The 24,390-nt window shown below is 33.6% G+C and overlaps 1 protein-coding gene across 1 annotated transcript in view; it reads left to right on the top strand.

Moving 5' to 3' along the window:
- Positions 1-17,906, top strand: part of LOC131800437 (uncharacterized) — a 35,408-nt gene extending 17,502 nt beyond the window's left edge. Inside the window, 2 exon segments of the mRNA XM_020037947.2 lie at positions 4,944-7,182; positions 7,185-17,906. Coding sequence (XP_019893506.2) covers positions 6,291-7,182; positions 7,185-8,836 — 2,544 coding nt within the window. The 5' untranslated portion in view covers positions 4,944-6,290 and the 3' untranslated portion in view covers positions 8,837-17,906.
- The last annotated feature ends 6,484 nt before the right edge of the window (positions 17,907-24,390 follow it).

Raw genomic sequence — 24,390 nt, 5'->3', positions numbered from 1 at the left:
TCTTTTTTCGAGATACATAGCAAATAAGTTTTAAGCTCCCTTTTGTTTTTTTTTCGTCTACATCTTTAAATGGTATCCCCCTTGATATAGCTTAGAACGTTGGCAGTGTACGGAATTATTTAAGGTACTTTAACAAAAAAAAAAGAAAAAATGTTTGGACCTTGTTTTCAAAGTAACGAAAAAAAAGTACGTCGAAATGTGTTGGGTGTTTTTTCTTCTTTATCAATAAAAATAAGAATCGTTTATATGTATGTATATCTATCTATCTATCTATCTGTAATGTAATTGTATATGTATATTTGTTATAATCAACATTTGTAGAAGTTTTTCCAGACAACAGCAAATAAGTTTTACAGATATGGAGCAAAAAATGTGCTGATAACATCATACAATGTCCAATTGGCCAGAGGAATTCTTTTTATGGGAACTTTGTTACATTTTTTTAACAACAAGAGAAAGAGAGAAACAGTTTTGCCATGCAGGGGGGGGGGGGGGGTGGTAGGAGGCGGCCAAAACTTCTGCATAGAAGGAAGAAATTGTAAAATATGTGGGATTTCTTTTTTCGAATTTTATGCCCCTCAAATTTGCAGGTATTTTGCAATATTCAGGTATGTGATGATGGCAAACTATTTCGACTCGTTTTGACGTAATCGATCACAAATATCCGCAATCCATCCATTCATGCAAAACTGTGTTTGGATTCTTAAATTTAAATTCGTAAAAAAAACATGCTGCCAAATAATATCAGGATATTCACGGCACAGTCAAAAAGTTAGTTGAACTTTAAAGAAGCTGGAAAATATTAAATCACGTACCAAGAGTCTTATTGTGTCCAATAGATACCAACAAATTGTTTCGGTCGTTTTCAATTTTCCACCGAATTTTTTATTGGATAGAAACCGCACAACATGAATGATGTAATCAAATATAGAGCTATTGTCGTTAACCACATTTAAAAACCATTGAGCAGCATTCAGTATCCCTTGTAATATTTGGGGGACGATATTTCCTAGAGGACGATAAAAAGTTCCTGGTGAACTTTTAACGAGTTTTTCAACTGAAACTCTGAAGATTTCTTGATCAGAATAAAATTTTGAAAATCAACCCCAAAGTTTTGAAATATCTCGGAAAGATTCTTCTGCCATGACATCTCTTTTCCGTCAAAGTGTCTGCAATTTTAAATTTGGAAATCTTAATCGGTAGGACACATTCTAGAGGTTTTGGAATAACCCTTAAATAACACTAGCTCCCAGTTAGGTGAATGTTCGAGGTCCATCCTTTCGGCCGAGTACTGTTAAACCAAAAATTTAGAGAGTAGGAAACCAAAATACTTGATGTTTTAATTCTTCTTCGTTTTACAAAAATCCAGCTCGGCATAACTAAAGAATTTCACGCCACATATCTGTACTGTATTGTTTGAGACGAGATAGAACCATCGTTACTTGTGTAGGACTTAATAGAATCACTTTCTACATGTCGGATTTATTGTCGAAGTGTGATGACATTTTGTATAGTTCCGTTTTTTGGGACTAAGAAGAATTGCTTTAGAAAGTAAGATTTGGATGTAACTACCATATAAAATTTAATCCAGTTAATATGTATTGTACAAGAACGAATACGCGACAACTATCGAATTAATACTAGGAGTACTTCTTAAACTCGATCAAAATCGGTTAAGTTATATCTATAGCTTCCAAATATATATTTTTATCCGGTTATAAATTTTAAGCCTTCTCAAAGCTATATTTTGAGCCTTGTAGTAATAATATGTGAAACGGCAAATTGTACACAACCTTGAAATTTCTCAAATCAAGCGCCACCGGATTTAGCAGGAAGAGCTAAAGGGCCACCGAGTCAAGCTTGCTAGAAGAGCTGAAGGGTCAACAAGTCTACAAGTCACAGAAGAGCTGGATATGCTGAAGGGCAAACAGCAGAGCTGCCACATACCACAATCACAACCAGGCACATTTCATCCATACACACTTGAGCCTTGTCCTGGTTTCAACTAAAAAGACAACAGCTCAACTTGGGGGATACATTAACCGAAATTTAATAAGCCTACAGATCCTCTTACAACAACATTATCAATTTATTGTTTAATCACCGATAGGCCATGTGACAAACTAAAAAAAGTCTCAAATATTCCAGTTTTGTGAACAAAATTATGATTTCACATAGACCTACTTTTTGAACTGAACCAAGGTACTATTCGTAAATATATGCAAAAATATATATTATTTTACAAAAATCTATGTATGTAAAGTATCTCAATCCATCCACTTCATATGAAAGGAAAAACACCCAACCCCAAAACAAGCCCATTACAAAATGAAAGCAAAAAGTAATGGTTTCAAAAAAAAAAAAAAAAAAAACATTTTTCATCGTTTCGTTACATATTATATATCATATAGCATAACACAAAAAGTACCAAACAATTACAAAGGATCATTGATAAGTGATTAATTTCAATAATTTCTTCTCTCATTTAAAGGATATTCTTATTGTTAAAAAAAAAAAAAAACATACTAAACTCATAATTAAAGCCCTACTACACCAGTGGGGATTTATTTCGTGTTCTTGCACCGTTTAAATAACAATGTTTATTCATAGGTTTAGAATTGAAAAAACCTTGAATTTTGGTACATTATACCACCGACGACGACTATATTTCGTGTTTAAGGCATATAATAGAACCAACAGAAAAAAAATACAAAACAAAAAAATCCCAGTCACAAAGGAATGAGAAAGAAAAACAAAAAACAGAGACGACATTTATGGCTGGAACCAACCACATCATTTGCATATAGATGTGTGTTGATAGCCCTATTTTTTCCTTTGTTTTTCGTAATTTAATTAACGAAATTTGGTACATAATGTTTGTGTTATGCTATTCTCTAATTAATAAAATGAAAACATAAAATTTAATGTGTGTGCTCCTTGTAGAAATGAGTGACAAGGAGCAGTATTATATAATATGTTTAAGAAGATTTATTAATACAAATAATTATAATTAAAAACAATTTTAAAAATGGAAATATTCTAACGAAATTTGGTACAATCTCGAAGGTGTTTTGTCTTTGGAGAAAAATAGAGTTGTTAAATTGGCAAAATGTTATTCTTTAGGGTTTTAGAAATTCAAAATGAATTATGGGAAAAAATTACGCAAAGTAGGGCGTTGGCCAGAACTCCACCAGAACACAAAATAATAGTAGTCAGCAGTTTTCGAAAAATTAACTTATATTCGGCGATTTTTAGATTCGTTGTGATGATCTATAAAAATATAGTGCTTGTATAGCAACCCAACCGAAAAAATGAGATTTACAAGCTAAATTCCCAAAAATATCTAAAAATTTACAATTACGGAGGTAATTGTCCCCCATCCTACGTCGGTGTTGGTGGTACCTGAAACGCGTTAAAAGAAACATAAGTGTTACTCCGATATCATGTCAGTTATATCCCTTACACCGGTTACGGTGTTACTAAATTGAGGGCTTATAAGGTTAAGGTGATAAGGGAATAATATGTTTAAAAAAATATTAAGATTCTGGTCCTTGATGCCAATTTTAATGAAAATCGTTTCAGATATGACTTATATTTTTCACAGCAGGTCTTATATTAATGCCTTTCTAAAGTAGCTATCCGCATTCGATAACAAGGAAACGATTTGATGTAATAGAAAACAAATTGAGTCATGCTATCAAGTTCCGACTAGACTACCAATTTTGGACAAAATCATCAGGACAGTGGTGGTGTGCTAGCTGATTTAATGGAAAAAAGGGTGTCGTGAAGTAAGATTTGCCTTAGGAGTAAAATTTGCTGTAGCAGACTTATGAGGTGTAGACATCCCCAGGGAAAAGATAGCTCAGTTCTGGGGCGAAATTTTTTCATTCGAAAAAATTTTCGATCTGCAAAACTAAGGTATGCGAAAAAATGCTCAATTGATCTTTTTCCTTCCCACTGAATATTCTGCTACCCAACTTGTTCCTAACCATTTCAGTTTATAGCCTATTAGGGGCGTAGATTCCTCTCTGACAAGTAAACACATTATATCTTATGTTTTCCGATCTGAAAACCAAAGGCATCAGAGTTGAGGTGTCCGATTGATAATTTTTCCTTCACAATTTCAAAGGGCCTACAGTTTTCAATAGTATTATCTCTATTTCGTGATAGCCAAAAAATGTAACTTCTCGATAAACAAATTCAGTTTAATAATTCTTTTGTTCAGATAAAAACATCTTTCAAGGAGCTCCCGGAGCCAAGAGGCATTGCTCATATATTTTGTCTCTGTAATGAATTTTATTTTGAAAAAGTCACAAAGTGACAAATCAGGGCTCATGAGTTTAAGTCTCTCTTTTGTTTGGCTTCTTTAAACGAGCTGACTGAATTGCGACCATCTGGTTTTGTCTTGAAGGGAACCCTCAGGCCTTCTGCTAAAATCATCAAATCCGATACTATTTAAAATTCAGTTTTTTTTTTAAATTAAAATTAGTGGGCTCAATGAGAACCAATTTGAATTGAATCGCTTGAAAAGTTCTGAAACCCTCCATGAGAATATGAGAAAGTTATTATGACGAGATTGTACCGAAATTCATACGAATATTTTCTTCATATTTAAAAATTAGAAATTAAAAAAAACAATAAATCACTACTTTACTACCACAACCATCATCAACAATCAATCGAATCGAACAAATCAATCAATGAATTGAATCAATAATAATTACTACCACTTACTACTATTACAAAAAAAAAAAAAAAAATAATAATGAAAAACAAAAACCAAAAATTACTTTGATTACAAGTATCCCCATTTTCCCAAACCGCCACCCTTATTTAATTTCCTAAATTCTCTTTTTCACTCTCTCTCAATCTCTTTCTCTCACTGTGATCCATATGTTTGTTACTACGGCTATATTTTTTGTATTTTGTCTATTTTTTAACAGATCTTATGAGGGTCCTTTTAATGATTTTGTACTGTCAAGATTGCGTTTTGCGAAATAGTGGGCGTGGAGCCAGCTTAGCCACGCCCATTCTTATTAAATAAGACAGACAGACATAAGGAAAGAAAGAAAAGTAAAGAAAGAAAAGGCAAAGAAAGAAAGAAAAGGCAAAGAAAACAAATCCTATCCTATGCACACACTATAAATCTACAAATCGGTCGGAAAGAAAAATCAGAGAAAAGAATTCAGTCCTCTAGTTTAGGAATTTTATGAGGTTTTTCCAACTTCCCACATTACAACAAAAGCCGAGTAATAAGAATTACACTTGTCTGTACGACGACAACAACAACAGCAACGACTGAGCGACGACGACAACAAAAAGATTTTCCAAAAAGGGAAGAAAGAACAAACGAAAAAAAAAAAATCAGAAAAAAATAAATCGTCTACATCTCTCAGCAACAACAACAACAAACTGCATTTCTTTAAAAGAAAAACGCCTAAAACAAAAGCATCCACTGTCATCATCAAAGCAACAACAACACTACCACCATCTCCACCACCTTTACTTACTCTCTCTATCTCTCGCCCCATCATATGACACATTAACAACAACAATATATAGTTATATGTAAGCAAAAAACGTAACGAAGGAAAAAGAGAACAAGAAAACGGTAAGGAAGAAAAAATAGAGGACTCGTGCAAAATTGTTGGACCAGAGGGCAATATACAAAAGAGGATAAAAAGAACAACGACAATGCAAGGGGTAAAACCAGCAACAGCAATTGCACCCCCTACCACCACCACCACCACACCATCATCGGTCGCCAGCGTCTGTTTCAGTGATGATTATGTTTCTAATGTTTGTTTAAAACATCTAATGCGATCATGCATTAATTGCACCATAAATAAGCAATATACACGTAGTAAAAATCAATTGTATCATTGTCCTTTAAGGAGGACCACCTCGTCAAAGACATCCAACAGAACAGCCATGGCCGAACCGCAAAAGACAACGATGATGATGATGGTGGCGCCGCCATCAATGACATCAACAATTAATATGACCATGGTGACGACGAAAACAACAACGGCAGGAAGGGCCGGTAGCTCCACAACGTCGTCAGCGGCGGCGGCCACTAAGTCAAGATTAACAACATGGAGCAGCAACGGTAGCAGTAATATCTTCCCCGTTACAGCAACAACAGCAACAGTAACGTTAGTGATGTATGTAAAAATTCAGGTGTAAATAGTCTGCAATGTCGTCATTATAATCAACCTCAACAGTATCATCATTATCAGCAGCAGCAGCAACAACATCATCAGCATCATTTACTACATCATCAATCATTAATGCAATCGTCGTCGTCATTATCATTGTCTAACACAGTAGCAGCAGCAGCAGCAACAACAACAGCAACTAAAATGCCATATAATATTAATAATACAATAATACGTAAGTCATTATCATCAGCAGTATCTCCACCATCAGCCACATTAACAGCGGCGTCAGCGTCAAGAGCATCCGCAGCAGCAGCTATTGTGGTAACAACAATTCCAGCAGCATCCTCATCATCAACATCCGCAGCAGAATCATCGTCATCGTCGACGTCGTCATCATCAATATCATCACCATATTTACATACAGTATATTCCAAAAAACACATGGGAAGACGAAAACGCAATTCCTCCGCTTCTATGTCAGCGCACAGAAGAAAGGACTATCATCAGCATCATCGTCATAATCGTAACAATGGTGGTATTAATAGCTGTTTAAGGATATTATTAATAGTTTCATTTATAAAGCCATTATATATGTGGTATCATTTTATAAAGAGTGTCATATTAACGTCACTAAAACCAAGCGAAAGACTAACATCAACAATAAGAAAAACCTCATCCTCATCCGCCTCCGCTTCAACCTCAACCTCAACTTCACCTTCATCAGCAACATCATCGTCAGCGGCCACCACAACGGCGCGTAGCAAATGTATACGTGTCTTGCCACCCATACGTACCACCTCATTCATAACTCTACTAACGATCATTTGTCTGGAGACCGTGTTGCTCTCCACCATGTCTAGTTGTGCTAAAACCTTCTACATGCATTGGAACACTTCGAACAGTATATTCCGCATAGATAATACCGATCACATAATCGATGTTAATAAAGGTAATCTAGCTTTTGAATTTGATCAAGTGCACATCATCTGTCCGGTCTATGAGCCGGGAACGTTTGAAAACGAACGGAAAAATATATAATTTACAATGTATCGAAAGTTGAATATGAAACGTGTCGGATAACGAATGCAGATCCGCGCGTCATTGCCATATGTGATAAACCTCAAAAATTAATGTTCTTTACGATTACGTTCCGGCCATTTACACCGCAGCCCGGTGGTTTGGAGTTCCTGCCAGGGAATGATTATTATTTCATTTCGACATCATCCAAAGATGATCTGTATCGTCGAATAGGCGGCCGTTGTTCAACGGACAATATGAAAGTGGTGTTTAAAGTGTGTTGTGCCGAGGAGAAGAATAAAACAATTTCGGCGGGTAGCGGCGGAAATAGTGGCAGTGGTTCTGTCGGTGGCTCAGGTAAGGATGGTAAAATTGGTGGTGGCAGTTCTACCACAGCTGTGGGCAGTCCCTCAGCACCCACCGATACCACAGGTGTTAATAACGTTGTGGGTGGTATTGGAGGTGGCGGCGGCGGTGGCATGGGCATGGGCATGGGTGGTGGTGGTATGAACACCATGAGTGGTGAGGACATAAATCACGCCACAAATATCAATCGCAACCAACAATTCTCCAATCATCCGCATCACATGAACAACATCAATACCATTGGCATAAATGGCATCAATAACGGCATGCTGCCGAATGGTGTCATGAATCCTGGTGGCGGACCGGGTAACAACTATGGACTGCAACTAAATCCCATGTTAAATAATAACGGTAATGGTGGGGCCACCTCTATCAACACAAACATCGATCAATACAATCGCATACCTATGCAACCGAATAGCATCAATGTACTGAACAACAACATTGGCGGTGGTATGGTGGGCTCGCATGGCGGTTCCGGCATCATGATGACGCCCGGTGGCCACAACGGCATTACCATGATAACCGGCGGCGGCGGTGGAGGTGGTATGATGGGTCCCGGCATACCGGGCATACATCAGTACCACGGTCAGACGGGTATACGCATAAACAATGTGCCATCTACACATCACACATACTTAAAGAATATCAATAGCAATAACAACAATAACCACAACCACAACGATCACGACCACCAGCATTACGACAAGCATCCAAATGAGGTTGTAAAGAATGAAGAACTTACCTATAATAGTGCCGGGGCAAGGCATGCACCGCCGCCAGCATTTTCAGCGTTCTTCTCCGTTTTTAGTTGGCTGAAGAAGGCGTTGCAGCAGCAGCAGCAGAATCAGAATCATTGTGGAACACACTATCATACAAAAAAACACAGCTTATTGAATTATGTGCTAAGGATTAAACAATTTGTATATTTTAAGTCTATTTTGTATAACAATATAATTTATAGTATAATTGCACTTTTTGTAATATTATTAATACAACAATTATTAAGATATAATAATTTTGTACTGAAGAAAAAACCAATAACACAACAAGAATCATCGAAGAAGAAGATGACGAGGATGAGTATGAAGAAGAAGAATGATAATGATTATAAGAAGATCACCAACAACAATAATAATAACAATAGTAGGTCAATAACAACAACAGAATCATCATTAACGACAACAAACACTATAACGAATTTCTCAACAACAAGAACAACGTCCTATGATGAAAACTTGACACATAAGAAATTTACTTACGAACACCCCAACAACACAACACGACGGTGAACTTTCTTATAACATAAGAGATCATTTATATACGTATACCTTAAATAATAATAAATAATAATAATAATAATTAATTAATTATAATTAAAAAAATAATAATTATAATACTTGGTTATAATGTAACGAACGAAAAAAAGCAAGAGAAAAATATGAAAATATTACAAGAAATGAAAACAAAGAAGAAGATGAACGAAAATAATAAACACAAACACTGATGTAGAAGTAATAACAGAAAAAAAAACGAAACCATGAAGAAAATAGCATATAAATAAAGCTTAAAGCATTTCCAAAAAAAAACAAGTTTTTTTAAAATACTGTGGATCGGACCATATATTACATATACATACAATATAGAACAAGAAATTTCCCTCCAGAAAAGAACAAAATTTTTAACAAAAAAAAAATCAATAAACAGAAGTACATCAAAACCCAAACACACACTCAGTCAGGAATCTATTGAAGGATATTTATTTATTTGCCTTTTGTTACGAAATAATTTCGGTGGATAATGGATGTACTCATGTTTAGAGTCACTCCCCATCATGGGATGATATTTAAAATTAAAAAAAACACGAATGAAAACATTGTTTTAAACACACATTTCTATTCACACATCTGAGCTTAAAAAGCAATCTAAATTATCAGCAAGTTTTTTAATTGGAATGTGGAAACATTTTTTTTTTTAAATTCTAAAAAGAGTTGGAATACTTTTGTAAAAATTTATCAGTATTATTAAAGACTAATTTGGGATATTCAATTGCATTTAAAGTGTAGCATAAAACGTTGCAACTTTCAATGTGGATAGTTAGAAGTTCCAATATATGTGTTACCGAATGAGCTACCGAAAAAGCGGTGGAAGTTAAACACTATATATTGTTTTTCTCCTCGGTAGGTTTTAATAGGACGAGTTCATAAATCATATATGCATATATTTATTTTGACATGCCTAAAATTCTATGTAGATATATGGACCCTTTCGGTGTATCAGCATTAACGGCGTGGTGCCAAATTTAATTGTAGGCTATACTAAATTCAATTTGACGCGTCTATATTAAACACTCATTCTTCTTGGTTTCCGTTGTGTTTGGTGTATAATTATTTACATTATTTGGGCTTTTTCATTAATCATGACTAAAATAGTATTTCAGATTCGCCTTTTGCCAGGCTTCCCATATTGTAACCAAAAACATTATTCTTAAATTGAAATTGATTGTTTAAGCTCAGAGTTATGTGAAGAAAGATCATCATCATCAACAGCTATTTTCATATTCATAACATTCGTGGTCGTCGTTGTGTTGAATTATATACATACATACATAGGTGTCAATAATAGTAAAATTTACTACAACACAACCTCCAAACAATTGAAAAAACACCACACAAAATAACTAAAATACACACGCCGCCCCTCAACTCCCCCTAATATATTTTTTATATAAATACATAATATCGTTTGGTATAGCTGTATTAAGTTTCATATAGATGTACAACTAATGCGCCCCGCCAATCAGGCAGTCAGCCACCCCAGCAAAAACTTCTTATAATTACATCATAAGCGAATGTTCCATGATATTCTTCTTGGGTAGTATGATATTTGCTGCTGGGATGGTTGTTGTTGTTGCTTCTGTTGCGGCGTGGTAATTATTTTGATATTATTCGACTTAATAACTATACCAAACTCTTGAATATAGTAACCAATATAATTATAAATAAATCAAGAGAAACCACATGAAACAACAACAAAGACATAAAACAAACAAAAAACACAGAAATAATTCAAAACATATGACAACCAACATGAACAGAAGAAGAGAATGAAGCAAAAAAACCACAAGTAAAATAATCTGAAAATATTAATGATATTTTATATAGAAATAAACAATAGAACACTAAGTAACATGGCAAATTTTTTTACATCTTAGGTAACACTCTATCTCTCTCTCTATCTATCTACTTAACTTCTTTTCATACTCCCCTACACCCCCCCCACACACACCACGCAGAGAAGACATCTGATACTCCGGCAGGAAGTTTTTCTTTTCATTCCATTTAACTTTTTATAATGTGCGTGGAATGGTGGAAACAAAACAATTGTGGAGTATCAATGATGGGTGGGGGTGTTGGAAGAAGAAAAGAAGCTTATGAAAATACAAACAACATTTCTCTTAATTTTCTTTAATTTAAATGGTACATATACGTAAATACATATTACCTTTTTGTTTGTTTGTTTGTTCAATTATCAACCAAACAAATGGAAAAAATAAGCCAATCAGCCAGCCAGCCTCCTTGTCCCCACCTTACATCTCCTTACAATAGCAACTAAACAAACAACCAACCAATAAATACATGTGTACCCCCTCTCTTGCTGCCTCTCTATTAGACAACAACAACAACAAAACAAAAACAGTAATATATTTAAATAAGACAAACAGCAACAAAAAAATTGGATTAAACCAAACAACAGTTATACAAACAAAAAAAAAAAAAAAAAACACAAAACCGAATCAAAACAAAAACAAATTATTTTCCATAGTACAAGTATGAATTAAATAGATTTTTTTAAATATAATTTCTCTCTGTAACATTAATATTAAAAACAAAAGAACCATAGAAGAAGAATCCAGCTTGTGTTGTATAACAGACAGAACAGAACAAAAGAAAACGCCAGCCAACCAAACCAACATCACCACCACAGCCACCCACCACCAACCAACCAACATCATCCATAACAACAAAAACAGAATCTACTTTTTTTTGTAATGAGATATGATTTTTGTTCTTTCAATATCAACCAACCAACAAACCAACCATCCAGTCACTCAGTATACAGTGTGTTTCATGATTTAAGACAAACAAAAAAGTCACTTATATGTATACTACCTAAACTACCTACATACTATAAATATATATAACAAACAAAAAATTATATATACCGATTTTAAAGAAATTTGTAATAAGAAAAAAAACTGAAAAAATTGTTAATTTGTTTATATATTTGGAAAGAATACACAAAAAAAAAAAGAAAAAAATGAAAAATTTCGATATTTAAAAAATTAAATACATTTGGTTTTTGTTATTTGGAGAAAGCAAAAAAAAAAACTACAACAACAGCATTAACATCGTCGTCATTGCATATCGTCATTTAGGTTTTTTATTTCGGTGCATTCCCATATCAAATTGATATCAAATTTTGTTTTGCTAGAACTGCTAAGATTAACTGTTTACATTTTGTTGGGCTTACCGATTTCTATGATGGGTCTAATTTCTTCTTTTTGGCCCACGTTACGGATAATGTTTTTTTTTCGGAATTCCAAAGCATATCTTTTTATTGAAGGGGGAATATTTTTGATAAGAACCAGCGGAATATTTGCATTTTTATATTTTATATTTGATTTGTAAATAGGCCGCAATGGTTAAGGGTTACAGGAAGTCGTTTTTGGATATCTCGGCACGTCTTCTGCTATAGTGCCTGGTGTACTGGAAAATCCTTTTCCCTGAATGCGAATTTTAAGAAAACCTTAAAATTAACTTGAATTTTTCCTTTATCCAAATGTATGTAAACAATAACTTTCAGTGTAAGGGCATGTGTAGTTTACTACATCCACTTATTCAGAATAAGGCCAATATTATTTTTTTCTCCCAGAATTGTATTAATCTTTTTATAATCTCCAACATACTAACCACGCTATAATCACGTTTGGACCCTACAATGTATATAGAAATGTATTTGTGATCAGCGTAACATTTGAAGTCGAATTAGCGGACATCGCTATGAAAGTCTGTTGAAAAAAGATAAAAATGTCAATGCTTTCGTAATGCCTCCCATTACGGTATCGGTAACTCTCGATATATTTTTTAAGTTTTATTGAATGAAAGCAAAAATATCGGAAATAGCATCAAATTTTAGAATAAGGTTAGATTTGTTTGAATTGGTCACCTTCGGCTTTCAAACGGGCAATGAAACCGTCACACGCTGCCCGAATGTTTTGCTTGCGGTATTTTGGCCCATTTCCCGCGAAGCGCTTGCTTGAGGTGATCGACACTTTGGTTTTTTTAGTGCCAACCTTGCTTTGTATATAGATTTCAATTCCGATACTAGATAGCAATCCCTGTAGCACAAAATTATTTATGTAGATTCACGGTTTGTATTAGCATCCATATACGGTGCCACCCACTTAACTGAAGATTTTAACTGCATTCTGCTGTTTAAATATGAAATCTTAATTCTATTACATTTAATGCATATCTTTACCTCCTGGTGGAGGGTATACTAAGTTCTTGACGCTTTTTTGTGGTTAATAACGCCAAACGAATGCCACCAGGTCCACCACGGTCTACTAAAATAACTTTAAATATATACAGAAAAATCACTATTCGAAATTGGAGAAATTCTGGTTATTTGATAATTTTTTACACATTTGTTGTAGTTGATTAGGAGTGATAATAATAGAGATTGTAGACAAGTTCATGTCATAGAAATCTGGACAAAGATTTCGTCCATGAGGCCCCCATTTGTGTTAATAGATTGGTTTATGAGTGACGAGGATTAATGATTGTAACTCAACTGTGTAGGTTTCAGAAACATCAAAAAACATTTATTTGATTTAATTCTATATTAGTGTAAAAAAATAATAATAAAACTTTCTAACCATAGGAAAATTTTGCAGGTTTCCAAAACTAAATTACTTTTGAATGATGATGTACTTTGTCCGCTTCTTTTACAGCAGTTCACATAGAGTCATGAATAATGTATTCACTTCTTTATACTCCAAAAATACCTGCTATGTATCGAACTCATTGAATTTGTTATAGATAGCATGTAGAATATTTCTCCATTAATATAATTTCAAAACGGAATAAATTACCACGAGAATGTTGGGAAAATGAATTGCAGTTATTTCCCTCAAGCAATTCATTTAAATATTTCCGCGAGTGCTTCTTGACCTACTTCCCTGTGCTTGGCAGACTACTTTCAAATGGCACCAAGCACCAACAATTATATAGTCCGGAATTCCTTGAACTCCTTGAGTCTTTTGCTGGGTACTGGTGTGAAAATCATGTTAGAGCTCTCAATAATTAATACTGAGTCGCGTCATTGTGCTGACATTGATGTTATTGCTACTATAGTGCTTACTATTTAAATCACTATTTTTTGGTATCGATTTCACTTTCATCTATAACCCGATTTGCTGCAATTGACATTTCTTAGTGATATGAAAAAAGGAGTAAAATAAATGATTTTTACACAATCTCCTAGACACATCTTACATTTGAATGGGATACAATTTGATGTATGTGCTACAGTAATTAACAAGATAGGCTATATATATAACCTGAATTAAAATATTGTGAATTTCAAATATTGTCCAGTTCAGAGTTGTGTTGTTACATTTGGTCAACCTTGGGATTAATAAACCAATCATTTCCCCATAATCAGTAAGTTTTGAAGATCAGTAAGTTTTCTCCCAGATCTTTTCAAAGAAGATCTGCAGATCCCCCAATAGAGATCAGAAGTTCTGTAGGTACTTTCCTACGATTTGAAGCTGTTGGAGAGACTCATTTAAATATCCATTTTGACAGTTAAGTTACTGAAAGTTTACAATTTTTTACTGAGAAAATTATCCAGTACCATCAGCTGATAGAAATGAAACAGATGTTTTGTTGTCGATGTAGAAATGTTTGAACATTTCCGTGAATTTTTCAATTATTTTTTATTTTATTAATTACCACTTGAAACAAAAGTAGATGGTTAATCTTCGGCTCCAATAATCAAGATTATTCAACTCTATTCCAAAACAATATAAATGTTTAAATATGTAATTTAAAATTCGATTTGATAAAGAACGAGATTAAAATAAGGAATGCAAAAACTCAAAAGAGGATAACAACAGAAAATAACAATAGCTGGGTTGGATTTCGTGCGTATGTGTTTTAACCCGAAGACACTAGTTTAAGAAGATCTTGAATTAATTTAATTTTAAGACAAAACATATTAATGAGTAATTCTTACCACTTCCCCTCCTCTTCCACACCCCGTGAAAAATACAGCAATGTCCTTTAATTAATTCCTCTTATACTCTTGCCAAATTTTTCCTTGTGGTTAAGAATTAGTTTTAATATTCTCAACAAAGACAAGATAGCATTAACTTTGTGTAGTAAGAAATCATGATCATCATCCAATACGTGTCGCCTCCATTAAATTTTCTCACATTTTTCAAAACTTGTAATGAACTACTACTTAGGCAATATTCATACAATACCAACCAATGTTGTGTTCGAAAACTTCATGAAGTAAATGCAAAGATGAAAAAGAAACAAAAAAAAAACAGACGATAACGTTTTTCTTCTAACAAAAAAATATATAATGTGTAATAATTTTTTATGTATGAAATAATAGATATATACAAAAAAAAAAAAAAAAAAAAAAACGTAAAAAATAAAACAAATTTTATATACAAAAAACAGCAGTACATGCCACTAAAATATATATATGTAGATATATATAACAATGTGATGGGCCATGTACATATGTATGTGATGAGTACATAACAAATAAACAAGAAAAAAAAAAAAAAAAACAAAACATTTACAAAATATTTTTCAAACGATAGAAGTCATCACCATATAAAAGCCAAGCCGTCGTTGAACTGTTTTCTTGTTCTAGTGTGGGGTGTCTGGGAAATGGGAAGATATAGAGAGGTTTTTTTTTACAGAATACAAGCCCAGTTGGGAAAAATTAGAAAGCATGTTGACATACCTATACGAAAATGTAATTGAAATAAGTAGTACGTATCCTCCTCCTGGAGATCTATTGATATTCAGATATAAAATAGGAGATGTTCTCATAGAAGACCCTTCAGGCCCCTTAGAAGATTTGGAGATCGTTTCAAAACACACTGGAGATCGTAGATCCTCTCATAAAAGATTGTGTTATATTCTCACAGATAAAGTTGATAAATATTTTCATAAAAGTTCTGTAGATCTTTTCACACAAGTTGTATATATCTTCTCATAGAAAATCTGTAGATATATAATGGATCTTCTCTCAGATGGTCTGTAATGGAGATGTAAATGTGGAGATTGTTTCATAGAAGATTTGGAGATCGTTTTTAGAAGGTTTAAAAACCTTCTTAAGAAGATGTGAGGTTCTCTCGGAAGATCTATAGATCTTCTCATGAAAAACTATGGATTTGCTCATAAAATATCTCTGAGAAGGTCTGCTGCTCCCCTCTTTGATTTCTTGGTCTTCTCTTTGGAGGTCCGGAATTTTTCTAAGAGAACTTCTGTAAATTATCTGAGAGAAGATCTCGATATATGTTTGGAGTGAAATTTTAGCTTAATTTGATTTTGTGGAAATTTGAGGTGAAGATTGTTAGACCTCCTTGCGATCTCATGGAATCTCTTCGGAACTTAGTCAATGAGAAGATGTTTCTCAAAAATTGCTTTCTCCGACTGTGGGCTTTGTCATTAGTCGAGTTATTGTCACCACCTACCCACCCCCTGTGATCAGTTTACGCGCTTGTTTGCTAGCCTTTCTTGCAACAATATTTTTTTTGTGAGACTAGGTCTTAATTCTTTTTATGTAATTTTTATTTTTTACTTTTTTTCCTGTGGTTAGGCCGCCAAGACAAAGAAGAAGCAAAAGTATGTGTTCGTTCCGAAAATTTGTAAATAATATAAATGTAAATTGGATTTTGAAAATTAGAATTTATGGACACTTTTACACACACAACAAACCACTTTACCATCTAAAATGCATTTATATAAACTTGCACTTGTTTTGTAGTGTAAGAAAAAAATAATAATAATTAAAAACAAAGAAACACAACAAACGAAATATTTGAAAAATAGTAAAATTGAAAAACGAAAAAGATATGCAAATGAAAAAAAAGGAAATTAAATAAATAAATAAATAATTGTTCGTTTAACAAACATATATACGAAAAAGAGAATATTGTTTTGAGTTTTTTGTAAAAAGAACCCCAGCTTTTTTGTTTGGACCTAAACATAAGTATAGAATTATGACTACTAATTTAGGATACTACTACTACTTAATAACAAAATGTTATATACATAGAGAGAGACTGTCCAACCTAAATCCCCTAAATAAAAAAAAAACTTCTTCTGCTACTGCTGCAACAACAACAACTACAAGAACATCACATTCATGAAACACACTGTATTTGTTTTCCTAGCAAAAAATGTTCATTATTTTTGTAAATTTGTTGTAAATTAATTGAATTTGTTTTTGGGTTTTTGTTTCGTTGTTATTTTAAATTTGGGTTTTTTAGAAGTTAACAAAAGTACCCTTCAGGTGATAGTTAAAAAAAGATAAAACAAAAACAAAAATACACTCCTCAAATGTGAACAACAACTCATCCAAATCCATCCATCCAAATCCATCTTGTCAAGTAGCAGTCGTCGTCGTCGGGTCATCATCATTATTCTCATTGTAATGATCATCATTATTATTATTGTCATTGTCGTCATCGTCATTCAGTGTGTGTGTGTATGTGTTATTCTTATTCTCCTCTATTCTATTACATTGTTGGGTGGAAAATGCAATCCAACATCTGCAATACCCAACAACAACAACATGAAGAAAAACAAGCAGAAGCTCATTTGTAAAATTGATTTCTACATTCAACTTAAAAAAATTATTGTTGATGGAAATGTTCAAAAAACAAAAATGGTTAAAAAACGATTAATAAAAAATAACAACAAAACCAAAAAACGAACATAAAATGCATGCTATTTTTTAGAATGTGTGAATGATGATAAACGAGAAAAATAAGAAGAATAAGACGAAGAAGTTGAAGATATATAAAAAAAAACGAAATATTTTAGTGATTTAAAATAAAAGAAAGAAGATGAGAAAACGAAAAAATATTAATTAAAATTACAATTATTTCTAAGAGACAAAAAGACAAGAACAAGACAAAAAATGAGAAAGGAAAAAGAAGAAAAAATATACATTTAAATGACTTTATAAAAATATCTTAAAAAAGAAAAACAAAACAAGAAACGTATGCATAATAAATTTGATTGTAAACACTTCTGAAAATCAAAACAGTCTTTTTAACTATAGCTATGAAGTGGGTGGGAGGGAGGAACATTGGAATTTTGTTGCCGATACTGTGGGAACATTTTTTGGAAAAAAAATTATAATATTTGGGAGGGTGAATTTGAATATTCTTTAAAAGTGAACATTGATATATTTTAAATTTTTCTAAAAAAGTCAAGCCGAGTCAAGTCAAAAGTCAAGCTTAAACGTATTATATCGAATTGATGGGGAGATACCAGAAATTCTCAATCGTGTTCAACTGTATTTCCTACACCACTATAAAGGTTTGGTATTATTTATGTATTGGTCCCCGACATTGAAAACTATATATGGATCTTCCGATCTCGCCGAGATGAGTCGATCTAGCTATGTTTGTCCGTTCGTCTGTTCATATTAATTATGTAAAAAAAATATACGAAAATGTCCACGACACTTCTAACTATTGTAGTGATACTAATAGTCAAGATATCGAATATATAGCAAAATAGGTAAAATCTATATGTAAAAAAATTGATGTTAGTTATTCCGCTTATGAGTCAAGAACCGCTGGACTGATTTTCACATCATCTCTCAATCCCTCATCAATTCGAAATGATCTCTTTGCCGAAAAAGTTAATATTTTTGTTCAATTTTTTCAATTTTTGTCATAATTTTTATAGCTTGTGATTTTTATACCCTCCACCTTGGAACTTTGTCATTCCGTTTGTAAAATCCCTTAATATTCATAGAAGACCCCATAAAGTACATATATAAATAAATAACATAAAATTTTAAGTCGATTTAACGATATCCGTCTGTCTTTCTGTTGAAATCACGATACAGCCCACATTATTTGACGTAGAGCGTCAAAATTTAGCAGAACAATTTGTATTGTGCCTAGGATGGTTGGTATTGAAAATGATTTTTTTTTTTTCGCAGATTTGTCTGAAAATTGGTATTTGTAGGTCATAATCGGTCCAAGTTTGTGTGGCGAAACATTGTATGTATAGGTCCACGCTTTGGTATAACCCCCATATAATGGTACCTCCCGATATTCGACATTTTGATGATTTTTGTCACATTTTCCAACGGATTTGTCTAAAAATTGGTATTTGTTGGTCATAATGGTTTTTAGTTCCGGTGGCGAAACATTGCATGAATATGTCCACGTTTTGGTATAGCCACCATATAACGGTATCTCCCGATATTCGGTATTTTGAGGATTTTTGCACATTTTTTCATGGTTTTGATGGGTTCTAACTCCTGTGGCGAAACATTTTGATAACAGTTAGTATTTTTAGTTTATAATGGGTTTTAGCCCGTTGGGAGAACATTGAATATTTAGTTCCACGTTTTCCTATAGCGCACCTAAAACGATACCCACCGATATTCAGTATTTTGATAATCCTAGTCACATCTACCCACTTAATTGTTTCAAATTTGGTATTTAAGAAGATTTGATAGATGGCAATTGTCTATAGAGGTTCCTGTTTTGGTATGGCCCCATAACGGTCTAACTCACTTGACTACGGGCTTTTGATAAGTTTAACTGCACTATGCAAAAGGTCTTACTGATATATGAAGTTTAAAGTGAAACACGCATGAATTAAGATACTTTTATGTAATGTTATGTTACATTTGCCCTAAGGTGGACGATATTAAAAATTTGTATCGGACGAACTTAATATTTATACCCTACACCACAAGGTGGTCAGGGTATTATGTCTTTGTGCATTTGTTTGTAACAGGCAGAAGGAAACGAGATAGACCTATAGTTCCTTTTGATGATCTGCATAGAATCACATTCTGAGTCGATTTATGCATGTCCGTCCGTCCATCTGTCCATGTATTTTTGTAAACAAAGTACAGGTCGCATTTATTGCCCGATCCAGATGAAATTTTGCAAAGATCTTTTGTTTGGCCCAAGGACGAACCCTATTGAAATTGGAGATAATCGGTCAAAATTTAGATATAGCTCCCATATATATCTTCGTCCGATTTGCCTTTTATTGTGCACCAAACGTGTAATATCAGCCCAAATTGTATGGAATTGTGCATATACACCCAAATTAGGCCTGAAAATATGTATGACAAATTTGATCGAAATCGGTTCAGATATAGCTATAGCTCCCATATATATTGTTCATCCGATTTGTTATTTTTGTCCACCGCCGTCGTAATATGCACTATGCAACAACAATATTTGGAAAAATATATCAAATACAGCTCAGAAATACATTTGCTAAATTTTATCGAGATCGGTTTAGATTTGGATATAGCTCCCGTATATAACTTCGTCCGATTTACCTTTTATTATGCACCAAACGTCTAATATTTGTCCAAATGGGATGGAATTTGGCACTTACGACCGAATTGAGTCTAGAAGCTAGTATGTCAAATTTGGTGAAGATCGGTTCAGATATAGCTATAGCTTCCATATATATTATTCATCCGCTTTGTTAAATTTGTTACCCACAACCGTAATATACACTCCGTAACAACGATATTCAGGGAAATATATCAAATACAGCTCAGAAATATCTTTGCCAAATTTTATCGAGATCGGTTCAGATTTGGATATAGCTCCCATATATATCTTTATCCGATTTCAAATTAATTGTGCACCAAATGGGCAATATAATTCCGAATTTAAAAGATACAAATGCTTCGGCATATTTAGTCCTTTGAACTTTAAATTATAATTATAATCATAGCGTGTATGATTGAATTCTCCCATAAAAACTTTTAATTGTTATGTGGAGCTCTACTTAATTAGCAAAGTTGTGTAGGGTATCATAAAGTCGGCCCCGCCCGACTTGAAGACTTTCTTTACTGGTTTTTTACTTGTTTCAATTTGACTTACAATTTTGAATTGTACATTTTCTAAAGTTTTTCTACACCCTGCAACACTATGTGTTGAGGGTATTATATACAGGTCGCAATTATCGTCCAATCCTCAAGAAATTTTGCATTGAGGTAGGGTTAGGGTCAGAATTACAGCCCATTGTTATGGAGATGTACATTTAGGGGTTCAAATGGAACAAAAACAAAAAAATAAATAAATAAATAAAAATTTCCCGATTTTGCAGTCGCTCTGCAGGTTACAATTGAAAACCAATCGACACGGAATTTTGCATGAGCAGAGATTTAAGGACGGGGAAGAAGTCGAGCATTTTGAATGACAATTGAATTATATTTAGCTGTAAAATGGATCACAACTTTTGTTGAATTTTTTTTCGAATACATAACAACACGGCGGAGTGTAAGTATGTAAGGGTAACCTCTGGGTAGGGTTCTATGACATTATTTTAAAAACCAAATCTTCCAAAATATATTTGGACGGGGACTTCCAACATATTGTAGGGTTGTAGGGTGGGTATTACATGGTCAACCCCGCACGACTATAGTCTTTGCTTATTTATTGGAATTTAAATTATGCGTAATACTCTCGCGTTAATTAGCATCGCTTTTATTGCTGCGATTTGAAATAAATTTAATAATAATGTTTTTTTCTCACTTTGCCTCTCTCCTACAATGTCATTGATCTCTGTTTTGTCAAGTTTGCGTCTCATTTCATTTTCAATAAAACGGCGATGATAAATAATAAATGCCACAAAGGAAAAACGCACACAACGAAACCAAAAAAAAAAAACGTTTTGTTTTCTTGACTTTAAGCTCCAGATTTACATGGATTCTTACTTTGCCACAGAATAAAATAACAAATCAAAAAAAAAAAAAAATACATTTCATTCCATTTCAATTGCTAATCCATTAAAGTCTCGGCTCTCCACATAAAACATGTTTGTTGTCGCTCGCTGTCGTCTACAATCATCATCTTTCAAAAAACCGAAAAAATCGTACCCTTGTTTGATTCGAAACCAGTTTGTTTTATTTATTCTGATATATTATTTTTTGTTGTTGCTTTCATTTTTTTTAAACAACTTGCATTCTACTGCTGCTGACTGACTGATGACGCCTTATCATCATGTGATTCATGTGGGTTTTTGTTGTATATAAATATGTACAATACGTATGTATATATATACATATGTACCTATGTCTCTCTAGGTATGTACAAAATAAAAAAAAATATGCATATTTCATTTTCTATATGCGTTTATTTTTTATGCATTTTCTGTGTTTGGTTTGGTTCGGTTCGGTTTGTGTTGGGTTTATTCCATTCTTTATAACCCATTCAAAATTATGTGTATATAACGCAGAAAAAAAAGTGGTCGCATTTTTTTCCCAACTGGCATGTAACGACGCCCTTTATTGTAATCCATCTATACGTCCGTTCAATAGACTTGTCCTACCACAACAACGACGCAGCAAAATGCGTTTCTTGCTTGATTTTTTTTTGCTTGCAATTTTTGTTCTTCATGTTTGACATCCTCCTTCACAATTTGTTTTCACCTATGTAAGAAATTTAACCCTTAACAAGAGATTTAGAACGTCAGCAGTTTTGTTTTCTTGTCCCTTCTTTAATGAAGCAAAAAAAAAAAAACAAGAAAAAATGTCATATACCCAGCGCATGTAAGTGGGAAGGGTGAGGGGTCTAAGAGGGACTGGCTGGCGGTATTGTAAAGTTTTACATACACATGAACCACCACCGCCACCTTAGTATGCCGTAGAATGAGCAGGGGTTTGATGATATACTAGTTTGCTCATTATGTTTGCAACACCTTGGGGTTATTTATTGGAAATGCGTAAAAGGATTCCTCTTCTTTTTTTTAAGGGCTATATATATGTCTTATTGACATTACCCCCAACACTGTTTTCGTCGATACTCAAACACCCAGAAACAGAAGCTAAAACTCATTTTTTTTTTACCCTTCTTTACTACCATATCATCGGGGCAATGACCGGAGATTTTCTTGAATATTTTTCAAAAGACTGGCAAAAAAATGGCTTTAAAAATAAAATTGTGAAGGACTAATTGCACTCTGCGACATAATGCAATACCTACAGGAAAAATCTAGCAGATTATGAAAGGTCAGGCTGAAATGTTAATATCCTCCAATATTTGGAAGTAACGAAAAATGCTGTTTTTATTTAAAAATCCTGAATATCCAGAACAACAGTTTTACAGCTATATTATCTGCCAGCGATGTGGTGGCGGTTCTTTCGATCTTTAAACATAAAGTTTAAGATTATTCTGTTGCAAAACTTAGCTAAAATCATAAAAATACTGTATTTTTAAGGGTACCGTTCGTTATATGGAGGCTGTATCGTTAAGATGTAGACCTGTTTGAGCAATTTTCTGTCATAGGAGGTAGCATGGTACAATGAAGAGAAGGTAGGCCAACTTTGAAAAAATTGCAAGTATAGAGGTCTACCTGTTTGGCTTGTAATGTTATAATTAGTATCAAAACCATAAAAAAAATCAAACAACTTGTTGCATTTATTTTTAATAAATAATTGAAAACCGCGATAACTGAATGAAAGGTCAACACTTCTTTTCAAAACCATGTTCTATATATCTCTAAAGGATTATTTCGCTACAAAAGCTCTAGATTTTGTCGATGAATACGATGAAATAAACATTTTGAAAACACCCGAATTTGAATATTTTCTAAACAATTTTTATTGTTATTAAAGAAAGAAAACACGTACATAAACAAATAAAGATGACATATTAAGCCAAGAAAATAAAAAAATTAAAATCATATGGTATCATAGCCCTACCTTGATATCATTGTACCATGGGAGGTAGTATCTATTATGGACTTCAAATACCAAGTTGGAAACAATTCCGATGAAGTGTGACACAAATCATCAAAATACTGAATATTTAGAGATACAGTTATATGGGGGCTATAAGAAAAGGTGAACCTCTACAACATGTAGCTAAAGTCTTTAAAATACCGAACATATACCAAAAGTTGAACCTATATACAGGGTGAGATAAAAAAAAACTACAGCAATGTCAAACACCATAATTTTTACATTTTTTTTAATGTTATTTAATGAAGGCAACAAATGTCGGAAATAGCATCAAATTTTAGAATAAGTTTCGATTTGTTCGAATTGATCACCTTTGGCACGAATTATGCACTTCAAACGGCCAATGAAGTCGTTACACGCTGCCCGAATTTTTGTATTTTGGTCCATTCCCGGCGAAGCGCTAGCTTGAGACGATCAACACTTTGGTATTTTTTAATGCCAACCTTGCTTTCCAAAATACTAAAGACACAATAGTCCAACGGATTGGTATCCGGAGATTCTGGTGGCCATTGTGTGCTGGAAATGAAGCGAGGAACCTCATTTTGTAACAATTCTTGGGTGGCGCGTGCTGAGTGCAATGTTGCTGAGTCCTGTTGGAATGTCCAAGTTCTGCGGCCAAAATGTTTGTGTGCCCAAGGCTTTAATACACCCTGCAGAATATTTTCACAATAATATTCGCCGTATATTCTGTTGCCACGGTGGATTAATACGAGTGGAGAGCGACCATCGGCTGTTATGGCGGCCCACACCATCACCATGGCCAGCGCTTGAGTTCTGGTGGCCAACC

Source organism: Musca domestica, unplaced genomic scaffold, assembly GCF_030504385.1.
Source record: "Musca domestica strain aabys unplaced genomic scaffold, Musca_domestica.polishedcontigs.V.1.1 1, whole genome shotgun sequence".
NCBI lineage: Eukaryota > Metazoa > Arthropoda > Insecta > Diptera > Muscidae > Musca > Musca domestica.
This window is presented reverse-complemented; position numbering and strand designations above follow the sequence as displayed.